Below are 13,326 nucleotides of genomic sequence, written 5' to 3'. Positions count from 1 at the left end.
TCTTGATTTATCACAGTTTACACTGTGCACTAGTTGGCAGTATAAATCTGAATAGGTAGAGGCAGTGTCCCACTGCATTGTAGCCGATGCCACACATGTACTGCAAATACAAGCCTTGTATTAAAACATAATGTAAAGCATATGCCAGTACAGCATTAGTAAGTGCTCCCATGCAATCTGGTCATTTCAGGCATAAGGAACCATTTTATGTGCTTTGGATAAATGTACTGTTATCTTGTAGTGAATGGACAATTACATTATTTCACTAAATTGTTATACTGTGTTCCAGGTTAAAAGGCTGTTCCTGCATTGTAGTAAATAACAAATATATAGGAAGAGATTTTCCTTGGACTTATTTTTCACTGGTGATTGAGTATGATGGTACTGACTGCTGGCAGACACTGTGCCAAGACCTAAAACTTCATTATGTCACCCTTATAACCAGCCTACAGGATTCCGCCTTTATGGGTAAAACTGCATATATATGTTATATACACTGTAAATATACAACACAAGCATAAAAAAGTTCCTGAGGTTCAAAATAAGGACTGTTATTGACTATCTGGTAGCCCCTATATGGGCTGGCAGCCTACAGGGGGCTCTGTTTTGCAGTATACTTGGCCTTTTTTGCCTCCAAAACTTGCCCCAAGCCTAAAATTTAAAAATGAGCACCTGCTTTGAGGCCACCGTGAGCAACATCAATGAGTTGGTGAGCAACATGTTGCTCCTGAGCCACTGGTTGGGGATCACTGCAATACTGTATATATTTTATAATTACTGTTTATGTATTGTTTATATTAGGGACTGGGACTTCCTGTGATACTTTGACACAGGGACAAAGAAAGTCTTTGTATCCCCAAAAATATCTTTGTTGTTGAAAAAATATATGAGATTAACATTTAACACTACATACCTTTCGTCTGAAGCTAAAAAATACAGTCTTTAACTACTATATAATTTGGAGTGGCATTCTACTTATCCTTTGAGTGGCATAGTGGACTTTCTGGGCCTCACAGAAAAACTTTTTTATTCCATAGTAGCCCAAAATCCGGTGAGGACCCTATGGGTCCCACATGGGTCCTTTAGCAGCTACTGAGGCAGATACCCATATTGTTTTTATGCCATGGGTAAAGCTTGAGAGACCTGCATGGGAGAATCACAACTTCAATCACTTCATACATTAAATAAATGTAATTATAAGCTTTTATTAAATATTTTGATTGCATAGATAAAAAAGCATGCGCACGGCACTCTGTTGGTTCCTAATAGCCTTATGACATAGCTGTATTTGATTACATGTACAAAATAAGCTTTATGGTTTGTATTGGTTTTTAGAGAAAAGATGGGCTGGGCAATTATGAATTGCTGACAGTTGCTTTACTTTTTATTTTTAGCTGGGAAATCTACAAATATCAGTTTTGCTGATATGCTTTTTGATATCAAAGTTCCATATGTATTTGTGACATCAGAAGGACTTATAAGCAAGCCAGAAATTCTACAGCTCATGGAGTCCAGGTAACATTACAATGAGCACATTGTGCTTTTATTTAAAACAAAAAGGGAGCATAAGAAAACTATATGTTGATTACTGTAGGATCACCAGGGCTGTCCAAATTCCCCTTCTGCATCTGTCTCTTATTCAGTAAAATGAAAACAAGCTGCCTGAGATAGTGGCAAATGGTAACATACAAGCATCAGTCTGGAATGCTTAGGTTCTTGTTTCCCCTCTAACAGGTTAGGCAGGACTTGTACCCACCATTTTTTCTCCTGAAAATGTCTTATACAATTCACCAAACAGGGATAATGATTATCAAGAACATGTTATTAATAAAATGGCTATAAAAATAATTATGTAGTCCAGTACTTGATGTGCATAATGCATTGCTACCAAATGTTATCACAGAACTATGCTCAGCCTGAAAAATGTAAAATGGTACTGAAACATGCATAGAAAAAACCCAGGTGTATTTCCCTTGTAACACTTAAGCTATGTTTATGCTAAAACCCAAGACTTACATACATTTTTCTTGTTTGGCCTTCTGGGGCCCCACAGCCATCTAAACCTGCTGGCAGGATGAGTACTACATAATTCTGTGAAAGTGATTGAGGCAAGAGGAGTGTCTTGATCTAATCTTCTGTCACTTAATACTGAAATAATTTTACTGATGGAGTCACATGACGTTCAGATTGCCCAGGAAACATTCTTGAACCACATACTAGCCACAGCTCGTGTACAGCATTTTGTCTACAGCAAGACAAATGATTTCAGTAATCATTGAGGGCATAGGAAATTAAGATGGCCAGCATATTGGCTCAGTGGGTAGCAATGCTGCATTGCAGGCCTTGGGTTTTGTGTTAGTCCCAACCTGGGCACAATCTGCAAGGAGTTTGTATGTTTCCCCTGAATTTGTTTCACCAGACCAAAAAGTAATGCTCCCCTTAGTGCTCCTGTACAACTGTCAAAGGTCTTTTGTAAATACCACCCTATGGGGCAGGCCTATTAAAATTTGTGTTTCTCTAATTTTTTCTTCCATGACTAAACTCACTGTTTAAGAAAGCACAAATGTCCACTAATTTATTAAAAAGCACAAATGAATAAAAACATGGAACAAATACGAAGAACCAAAAACCTTTAAATCCTCGTTTTCATAAAAGTTTTCATTGTATTACAAATATTACAAATTGCAAAAAATCTGAAATTCTCTAAAACTTTGTATCAAATAAAGTTTTTTTAAAAAAAGTTTTGTATTTGAGTTTTTCGTGGTTTTTACACTTGATTAATTACGAAAAACTTGTGTTTTAGAGTAATTATCTAAACATACAATTTTTAATGCTAAAAAGCTTGACTTGGAAAAACTAAAAAAATACAAACTTTAATAAATCTGTCACTATGTATCTGTTGTAGTCTTTCCTTTTCAGTCTTTTAGAGGAAATTGACAGTTACTAAGAATGCAGTATTCTAAGCTCCTAAATTGTCATTGCAGATACAATATAACCTTTATTGAGAGAAGCAGTAGTGCATCCTTGCAGCTGTTTGGAGCCACTGACCAATATGCAATCATTTCTCTGGACTGGCGCACTAGCATTGTAATGCAGGTACCCTTATAGTCTAACTCAGTGCTGTCCAACTTCTACGGTGCCGAGGGCCGGAATTTCTCTAGCATACATGGTGGAGGGCCGCTAATGGAAGCCAGTTTTGACCACTCCCCTTTTTGAAACCACACCCACTTCAAACCACACCTATTTTATCACAATGGTGGTAGCACAGCAAAATCCCAAATGCTGTCTGTGTGTTCCATACTCTGCCTGTCCTACCCTGCCTGTGTGTGCCATACTCTGCCTTCCCTATGCTGCCTCTGTGTGCCATACTCTGCCTGCCCTACCCTGCCTGTGTGTGCCATACTCTGCCTGCCCTACCCTGCCTGTGTGTGCCATACCCTCCCTGACCTATGCTGCCTGTGTGTGCCATACCCTCCCTGACCTACCCTGCCTGTGTGTGCCATACTCTACCTGCCCTATGATGGCTGTATGTGCCATACTCTACCTACAGTACCTATGTCTGAGGTGTGAAGAAGTGAACAATGGGAGTGATTACAGTCTGAGCTTGAGGTGTGAACACTGCAGGGGGTGAACAATGCAGGTATTAAAAGGTGTGAAAAACACAGGGGATTACATATTTAAACAATACAGAGGGATTACAGCCTGAATCTGAGGTGAGAACCATGCAGGGGGCCAGTTAATCTCAGTACTGATACCATTTAATGCTTACTCAAAGGAAAGCCATCAAAGCAGCCAGACAGGTGGGGGGCCACACAGAGGGGGGTCGCCAGTTGGACAGCACTGGTCTAACTGATGCAGATAAGTAAAGGATTATTGTGACAACTTTTAAGAGATAAAAAATGCTAACTTTAGATTATATTGTATATGAAACATAACGTTTTAAGCTCTACAGGGCAGGGATCTCATACCTCATGGCAATTAATCTCTGTAAATTTATACTAATTTATTGTATTTATTATAATAGGTGTCTTTGTATTAACTTAGTGCTAAATGAATGAACCAGAAGCTTTATGTTCCTTTACTTCTTCATTGGGGAAGATAAATTGTCTATTCTATTTTGTCGTGTTTTTTCTATTTATTCTATGTTTTTCTATTAAAGGGGTTGTTCACCTTTGAATTAACTTTTAGTATTATGTAGAGAGTGATATTCTAAGACAATTTGCAATTGGTCTTCATTTGTAGTTTTTTAGTTATTTCATTTTAAGTTTAGGAGCTCTACAGTTTGGAGTTTCATCAGCTATTTGGTTGCTAGAGTCCAAGTTACCTCAGCAACCAGGGAGTGGTTTGGATTAGAGACTGGTAAATGAACAGGAGAGGGCCTGAATAGAAAAGAAAGCTAAAAAAGTAACAATAACAATAAAACTGTAGCCTCACAGAGGAATAGTTTTTTTTTGCTGCTGGGGTCAGTAACCCCAATTTGAAAATTACAAAGAGTTGGAAGAAGAAGGCAAATAATTAAAAGAACCATAATATGTAATGTAAATTATGAAGACTAATTCAAAAGTTGCTTAGAATTGCCATTCTATGTTAAAGGAGAACCACTTCTTTAAAATCACTGTTGATTCTTAGGGGGTAATTCACAAAAGTGGTGATATGGAGACAAAATAAAAGTGACAGTTCTCAGATTTTGTATTTTAGATGTCATTTTACAGACAATTTTTTATGACTTTGTCTTAAGCTCTAAAATAAATCTGTTGTTGTGCAATCAAACCAAGCCCCACAGCCCCATATCTACATGAGACGTGTAATAATGGTTTTGCCACCAGGATTTTGCTGGGCTTTCTAATGTTTTCTATATTTCTGTGTTATTGCACTTCTGTAACAAGATTTAAGTGTTTAAATACCTTCTTCATGGGAAGAAGTGAATCAAGACCCCCCTCCCTTGCACTACTATACCCCCCTGCTGATTACTGGTCAGCAGCAATCTGGCTCACTCACCAACATGCCTGATGAAAAGGCCAGGTTTTCCCCAGTGCCCTGTTGGGCCAGTCCAACCTTGAATTCACAGTATTCCAATATCCCAGTTTGGGTGCCAGTGTGTATGTGCTGCTTGCTATTAACCAAGATGGCTGCTGGGAACAGAAGGGACACAGCCAAAGGTGGGGGGTTGGCAATGCTGTCAAGCATCTCTATATTTCTGCTATGGGGCCACAGATAAGTTGGGGAAAGTGTCAGTAAAGTGATTAAAGAGGGGATACTGCTGCTAAAACTAACAATTTGCCTGGGAGGCTTTACTTTTCCTTTAAATAAAGATTTATACAATATATTTACTTAAAACATTATCAATGCCACATTAAGCTAAAACTAGCATAATAATGCAAATGAGAGGTAAAAACCTTTTACAAATAAGATTGAAACTGATCTCCGTTAATATGTTAATGATCCCCCAATGGTGTCCCTACCAGAGGAGTGAAATGAAAACTGAGTGAAACGAAGCAAAACAGAAGAGCTTAGAGTTACACTGCATACTCCATACTACATACTCGATTTTGAAAATGTCAGAAAAAATGTTGTTAAAATATTGTTTTAAAGACAAATTCACAAAAGTGTCTGTAAACTGTCTTTCTTTCGCCAAAAACTGAAAAATGGCGTTTGAGTTGGAATTTAGGTGGATAGAAAAGATTCACAGACCTTAAGTGCTAATGTTACTGTGTGAAATGCATAAAAGTAGTCCCTCTGTAAAGCTAAACTGTAGTTTATATACACTTTTTGCTTAGGACATAGAGGAACTGCTGGATATAGCGTCTACAGAGAAACTAATCCTTAAGCTTGTAGCCTTGTCTCTGCAGTACAGCTGGTGTTGGCTCATATTATATTCCAAACAGAGGTACCATTCTATGTAAGTACTTTTTTAATTGTATGAGATCTTGTTTAAGGTACTTTCAGTGGATTAGATGACATACTCTCTGATCAAATCATTATCATTAATCTCTTTTGTGCTCTTTCTGTGATGAAAATGCAGCTCATGAAATGGCAACACTAACATGAACTAACATAGAAGTTAAAACTTAAAAACTTACTAGACAGGAAGAATTCTATTCGTCTTGGCAGTAGTATATAAAAAAAATAATATATATATATAATAAGCAAGAAAGTGACGGCACTCGTAGGGTTTTCACAATAGAGAAAATAAAGAAATCATTTCTTATATGCAAGTGGTGAGTTTTTTAATGATCAAACGTTTCAGTCGGACTTTTGTCAGGGAAAACAGAGTACATATCAGCGTTTAAATGCGTGTTTTAGGCGCGAAAACATGTTGCTAGGTAACTGTACACAAATAAACTGTGTTACTAGTGTGGAGGGGAAAAAATTAAAAATTAAAAAGAAAGAAATAGTAAAAAATGTTGGTATATATATACAGTGGTGTGAAAAACTATTTGCCCCCTTCCTGATTTCTTATTCTTTTGCATGTTTGTCACACTTAAATGTTTCTGCTCATCAAAAACCGTTAACTATTAGTCAAAGATAACATAATTGAACACAAAATGCAGTTTTTAAATGAAGGTTTACGTTATTAAGGGAGAAAAAAAACTCCAAATCTACATGGCCCTGTGTGAAAAAGTTATTGCCCCCCTTGTTTAAAAATAACTTAACTGTGGTTTATCAATTTCAATTTTCAATTTCAATATCAATTTCTGTAGTCACCCCCAGGCCTGATTACTGCCACACCTGTTTCAATCAAGAAATCACTTAAATAGGAGCTACCTGACACAGAGAAGTAGCCCAAAAGCACCTCAAAAGCTAGACATCATGCCAAGATCCAAAGAAATTGAGGAACAAATGAGAACAAAAGTAATTGAGATCTATCAGTCTGGTAAAGGTTATAAAGCCATTTCTAAAGCTTTGGGACTCCAGCGAACCACAGTGAGAGCCATTATCCACAAATGGCAAAAACATGGAACAGTGGTGAACCTTCCCAGGAGTGACCGGCCGACCAAAATTACCCCAAGAGCGCAGAGACAACTCATCCGAGAGGCCACAAAAGACCCCAGGACAACATCTAAAGAACTGCAGGCCTCACTTGCCTCAATTAAGGTCAGTGTTCACGACTCCACCATAAGAAAGAGACTGGGCAAAAACGGCCTGCATGGCAGATTTCCAAGACGCAAACCACTTTTAAGCAAAAAGAACATTATGGCTCGTCTCAATTTTGCTAAAAAACATCTCAATGATTGCCAAGACTTTTGGGAAAATATCTTGTGGACCGACGAGACAAAAGTTGAACTTTTTGGAAGGTGCGTGTCCCGTTACATCTGGCGTAAAAGTAACACAGCATTTCAGAAAAAGAACATCATACCAACAGTAAAATATGGTGGCGGTAGTGTGATGGTCTGGGGTTGTTTTGCTGCTTCAGGACCTGGAAGGCTTGCTGTGATAGATGGAACCATGAATTCTACTGTCTACCAAAAAATCCTGAAGGAGAATGTCCGGCTATCTGTTCGTCAACTCAAGCTGAAGCGATCTTGGGTGCTGCAGCAGGACAATGACCCAAAACAAACCAGCAAATCCACCTCTGAATGGCTGAAGAAAAACAAAATGAAGACTTTGGAGTGGCCTAGTCAAAGTCCTGACCTGAATCCTATTGAGATGTTGTGGCATGACCTTAAAAAGGCGGTTCATGCTAGAAAACCCTCAAATAAAGCTGAATTACAACAATTCTGCAAAGATGAGTGGGCCAAAATTCCTCCAGAGCGCTGTAAAAGACTCGTTGCAAGTTATCGCAAACGCTTGATTGCAGTTATTGCTGCTAAGGGTGGCCCCACCAGTTATTAGGTTCAGGGGGCAATTACTTTTTCACACAGGGCCATGTAGGTTTGGATTTTTTTCTCCCTAAATAATAAAAACCCTCATTTAAAAACTGCATTTTGTGTTTACTTGTGTTATCTTTGACTTATAGTTAAATGTGTTTGATGATCAGAAACATTTTGTGTGACAAACATGCAAAAGAATAAGAAATCAGGAAGGGGGCAAATAGTTTTTCACACCACTGTATATATATATATATATATATATCAAACACAACCAGCACCAAGGGTCTTGTGGTTCAAACAAATATTAGTGTATTATAATTGCATGCACAACCAAAGTTTTATTTATCGAATATATTTATTATTATCTGGAATGCTTGGGATCGGCATTTGCAACCAATACAAAGCATAAAAAATTAAATAAAAAAAAAAATCTTATCCTATTAGCTGTCTTGGTATTCTTTGCAATTTTAACAAAAAAGGAGACCAACAAACAGTAAGCTAGTTGAAAGAGATTGCACAAGGTGAATACCACCCTACTTAATAAATGTAGTCGAAAAGGATATTTTTGTGCTTTATCTTAATACATAACTTTTAATTCATCATGTTAAACATATTTATTTACAATAAAAACAAAAATCATCAAGAAAATGAGATTTTAATTCATTGATCCGTATCGAAAGGTGATGAATTAACACACACATGCTCAATTTTTCTCTATTAAATTCATTATATCAATCACATCTCATAGGTAAGTACATTTCTGTTTCTCATTGAGCATGATTTGAACAGACGCAGGTGCCAAATTGATATATTTAAACTTCTATATACAAAGGAGGGACTTGTGGAGTTACTGTTGATCAAAGTGGGGAGTAATGTTCATATAAGTGGGAAACCTCAGTGGTAGGTAGTGCATAAAGTTATGTATTAAGATAAAGCACAATACATTGGTATTCTTTGCCCCTTCAATAAAAATGAAAATGTAATTCATAACCTAAAGATATCTATGTATTTATATTTCAGATACAGTCTTTCTGGAAATGTACTAAATAGTCTGGCCTTAATTTATGCATCAATTCTTCCATTAGCTTCAAAGCCTGATGAACTGGAAGTAAAGGTATAACTATAAATATGTTTGTTGATAAGGTAATACAATTTGTGTAAATTCTAAAGACCAGTTTAGCTGTATCCGCTTAAAGGGGATCTAAAATAAAAATGATGAGTGCATATTAATGTAATTTGTTAGGATACTTGCTTAAAAACCAACTTCATAAATGAGACCATCCTGCCTCTTTTAATGGCTGGTACACAACTGTGCCTATTTGTGTTGGGAAACCCTGTTAGCTTCCCACCAACAGTCTGAATTCAGATGCAAATAGCTTTTTAAATGTGTTCTCTAAAAGTAATGCATGTTGCATGTGGTCACCATTTAAAATTGCCAAAAGAATCAAGCCCTAATGCCTTTTTAGTTGCTGCATGCAGGAAGTGACACAGTAGCCACTGTTAGTGGCCAAACCCTTAAACCTGTTTGCATGCAAGTACATGTATTGTTGTATTTGTTTTGAAGCATCTGGCACAATAAGGTTGGTGTTACTCCCTGCACAGCTGCAATAATGCTGGAACTGTAAAAGCTTTGTGGGTTAAAAAATGGTTATCTGCAGCCAAAAATTCCAAAACTTTTTGTCCCACCAATAGGGCTGTCTATAGCCTACATGTCTAGAAGTACTGCAGCACTCTAAAAACAATCTCAGCTATTCCCCACTGATAGTTTCAGTGTTCTATATACTTGCTGCCAGCTAACATGCACACAAAGTCTTCAGTGTTCTTGTGGGTAACAGATATACACATGATATTTGCATGCCATCAAAGACTGAGAAAATGCAAGGAATTCCAGGGGATTTCATAGTCAAAGGTTCTCTTTTTATAATATACATATCACTTTATGATATGCTAAAAAAACTAATTGTACTTGTCCTTTGCTTTCCTTTCCTAGTATTATATAAGAAAAAAATATTTTATTTTAATGTATAGGTTTTTATTATGCCGGGGGTAGAGGAAACCGCCTTGCTAATTCGCAAGATCGCTGACTACACACTTATGTCTTATAAGAGTGACCCCTATAAGTGGCTGGATAGATCCTGGCTGTCTATCATGCCTTCTGAGGTTGGTGCCCAATTTTCAAATACAAAAGCCAATTTAACTGACTGATGTAAATATATCAAGGGTTATTATCAATGCTGCTGGTAGAATGTCTAAAACTTCCTGTTTAGGTGGGGCCCCTCGGAAAGAAAAAGCCCCTCAGATCCAGGGTCAAGAGATCTAAAGGTTCCAATCAAATGGAGCATAGTGCAGAATAACCATATTATTATGTAAACTACTGTACTTGCCTTTTGCTTTACTGTTAATCTTACTACAAGAGTGTAGGCAAAGTACAACTGTGCCAGGTAAATTCTAGGGTCTTAAAGTTACCAGGAGCAGCTTTTTGCCGCCCCTGCTAACCCACTAGGTGTTGCCATCTGAGGCAACAATCTCAGCTTGCCTCATGAATGCAGCGCCTCTGTATGTAACTTCCATTGAAACTTACCTGACTAACATCTGGCCTAAAATTATCCAGTTCTCGATCGGGCACATTTGATTTTACCCTTGGATCAGGGACCGCACAGGCTCGTTGATGTAGTTCGACAGTGTCTAGGTCTACCATTTTAATTCAATCATTTGGCCCTAGGGCTAAGTGAGCAAATTAGCACAATATCACCCACCTTAGATGGGCATATCAGGAGAAGATCAGTTCATTTGGCCACCTTTACTTATCAAGCAGTGACAATGCAGAGCAACTTGAGAGGGACAAAAATGAGTGTAGAGTTTAAAATTAGGGAAACTCCACTGACCTGCAATGAATTAATCAAGTTGTGTTCCATCTGTGTCCTGCGCTTTCCTGCAGCACAATGAAGACATACTGACAGAAAAGATTGGTCTGTGTTAACTCAAGTGTTCCCTTACGGTGAAAATATCCACTGCAGGGGAATTCACAAGCTCATGTAAGAGCCCCAAAGCACATAGAGTTGTGCCTTCCTCTATAAAGTGCATTATGGCAGGCATTCCGTACAGGTCCCCTTTGTGCCTGTCAGTGCTTCAGAACATATAGTAGTGCTGGAGGGGGTTTCATGTATGGGGCTCAAAGGACTGTGATTCTGTGGCCCTTAGTGCACTAAGCCACACTGCCCTTAGAGCACTTCCACCTACCCCTTTGTACAGTAAATGACTCCAATGTCTCTTCAAATATTATCAGAAAATAGTGGTTTACATTAAAAAATGACCACATAAGTCATTTTTAACAGATCTCTGCAGAAGATGCCCCAAAACATTTAAAGGTACTCTAGCACAGGTATGGGATATTGTTTCCAGAATGCCTGGGAATTTTTGGAGGCTTTCCACAAGGTTAAGCACTGTTTTGAGTTGGGTTCTGTCTCAATGCTTTTCAGTAGCCTTAATGCATGGTGCACCACATAATGAAAAGACCCCTTATTCAGTAAACCCCACATTCCCAACATTCCAGATGATAGATCCCATACATCAGCATAATAAATATACAATATCTTCACTCCTTCACTTTATTTAACAGGAAGAAAAGTGTTTACTTGCATTTCCTTGCATTAATCCCATGGTGGCTCAGCTGATGCTGCGTAAAGGCTCATCCTTAAAATGGCTCCTGTCAAGATCGAAGGAACAGCTGCAGGCAATCATGCCAGATGTGCCCTCAAAAGTGCTAAAGGTTTTACAAAAACATTAAACATTCCCAAAAGAGCAGAGCAAAAGATTTTTTTCAAAACATATTACTGATACAGTGCTTAACTAGCCCAGCTACAAGCCCTTTACAGTACATCATTAGAGGATGAGGTGTGCATTTGTACCAGTATGGTTTCTCATAGAAACTAATCAGATTGTTTTTTACTTTTCTAACTTGTAGCAGACTTATTAAATATAAATGTAATTGCTGATCAGTAATGGTTATCTACAGCATTGTATGGTCATCAGGTCAGCCTCTATAAGGAAGTTTAGATGTCAAATAGGCATAAAGCTATGAATATCAGAGAAATATAATAATACATTAGCTTTGAAGAGTTGCTTCACTTAAAGGAGATTCATTATTTAAAGCATCTGATCTCCCTTAGATGGGAGCCCTTAACTTGCAGCCCATTCCACTCCCCTTCCTAACCCTCAACTTAAAGGGGAAGTTCAGCGTCTTCAATTTTTTTATGATTTACAGTATATTTCAAACTCTTGTTCAAATCATTGCCTGGTTGCACCCTAGCAACCATATAACTGCTGAAATACCAAACTGAAGAGCTGCTGAAAAAAAGCTAAATATATGAAAAACCATGACAAAAAATTCAAAATGAAGACCAATTGCAAATAGTCTTAGAATACCAATGTCTATATCATGACATATAGTTTAAAGGCAAACTAGTGAGGAGGAGGAGGCAGAAAAGTTTAAACTCTTATGGGGTTATGTATTGAAAGGTTCAAAGTTTGATAAAGGTGTATTCACCTATATCAGCCAATTAGCAAGAAGCATATTTTAATGCAATACTGTAATTTTTTCCAGCATTTCACTGAAATTACTTCCTTACATCGGTTAAGGGCTTCCTCCCAGGAACAAGATATGTCACATGTAACAGACAGTTGTGTACAGACGGATAATGACCATGTCCCAGCTCCAGTAACTGCTGATAATATACATGATAGCTCAAATAGCCAAACACTTGGCAACAGTCAGACCTCCAGCGCAGCTGCCATTAATGCTTATGAAGATATTTTAGCAGCAGCCACAACAAAAAGTGTCTCTTTTAAAGAACTATTCGGATGCTCGGAGACACAAACTATTCAGTCCAATGCAAATGAATCAAATATGTTGAGTAAAAACCATCCTGTTGTTAGCAGTGTGGAAAGAAGAAATTATTCATTTTTGAGAGTGGGTACATCAATGTCTTCATTTCACACAGAGACAGAAGGTGACATTAATCCTTACCAACCCAAAAAAACACAGCCCCATATGTCTTTATATTCTAAAGGAAACTTCGGTGTTACAGCTTTTGCTAAAGATGCAGAGGACTACAATCAAGATTTCGGGTACCATCTTTCCAAAGGTAATCACGGAACTAGGCAAGATTCACAACGTTTGCATCCTAATGAAAAGAGCTTCTTTACAGACTTATTTAGCCCAAAGCCAAGTCAAACTCCAATGTACAACCCAAAGGAATTATCAGATGCTGTGTTTCTGCCTTCAGAAAAGCCAAGAGCCTTGTATACTCCAAATCAAAGAACTGAGGCATTTTGTCTTGCCCATATATCAAAAGTATGCTATGACTTAAGCAATGCTGAAAATACCAGCTTAACAGATGCAGAGAAATCAAGAGGTAGGCATATTCTATTATGTTTTTAATCTTTTACTTGTAAATTATAAGGTTTCAGCATCATCACAATAAATCATTTTTTTCAGTTTTCCTTTGCCCTTGCC

The 13,326-nt window shown here is 37.7% G+C and overlaps 1 protein-coding gene across 2 annotated transcripts in view; it reads left to right on the top strand.

The window, feature by feature from the left end:
- shoc1 (shortage in chiasmata 1) overlaps nt 1–13,326 on the top strand; it is a 50,476-nt gene that overhangs the window by 35,756 nt on the left and 1,394 nt on the right. For both annotated transcript variants that reach the window (XM_031906521.1, XM_031906526.1), the window contains 8 exons: nt 290–468; nt 1,395–1,515; nt 2,985–3,096; nt 5,778–5,899; nt 8,832–8,925; nt 9,840–9,971; nt 11,431–11,580; nt 12,415–13,225. In XM_031906521.1, the coding sequence (XP_031762381.1) occupies nt 290–468; nt 1,395–1,515; nt 2,985–3,096; nt 5,778–5,899; nt 8,832–8,925; nt 9,840–9,971; nt 11,431–11,580; nt 12,415–13,225 (1,721 nt within the window). The remainder of the gene's footprint in view (nt 1–289; nt 469–1,394; nt 1,516–2,984; nt 3,097–5,777; nt 5,900–8,831; nt 8,926–9,839; nt 9,972–11,430; nt 11,581–12,414; nt 13,226–13,326) is intronic.

The sequence above is a fragment of the Xenopus tropicalis genome, chromosome 1, assembly GCF_000004195.4.
Source record: "Xenopus tropicalis strain Nigerian chromosome 1, UCB_Xtro_10.0, whole genome shotgun sequence".
Lineage (NCBI taxonomy): Eukaryota > Metazoa > Chordata > Amphibia > Anura > Pipidae > Xenopus > Xenopus tropicalis.
The sequence above is the reverse complement of the archived record's forward strand: the minus strand, read 5'-3'. Positions and strand labels throughout refer to the sequence as shown.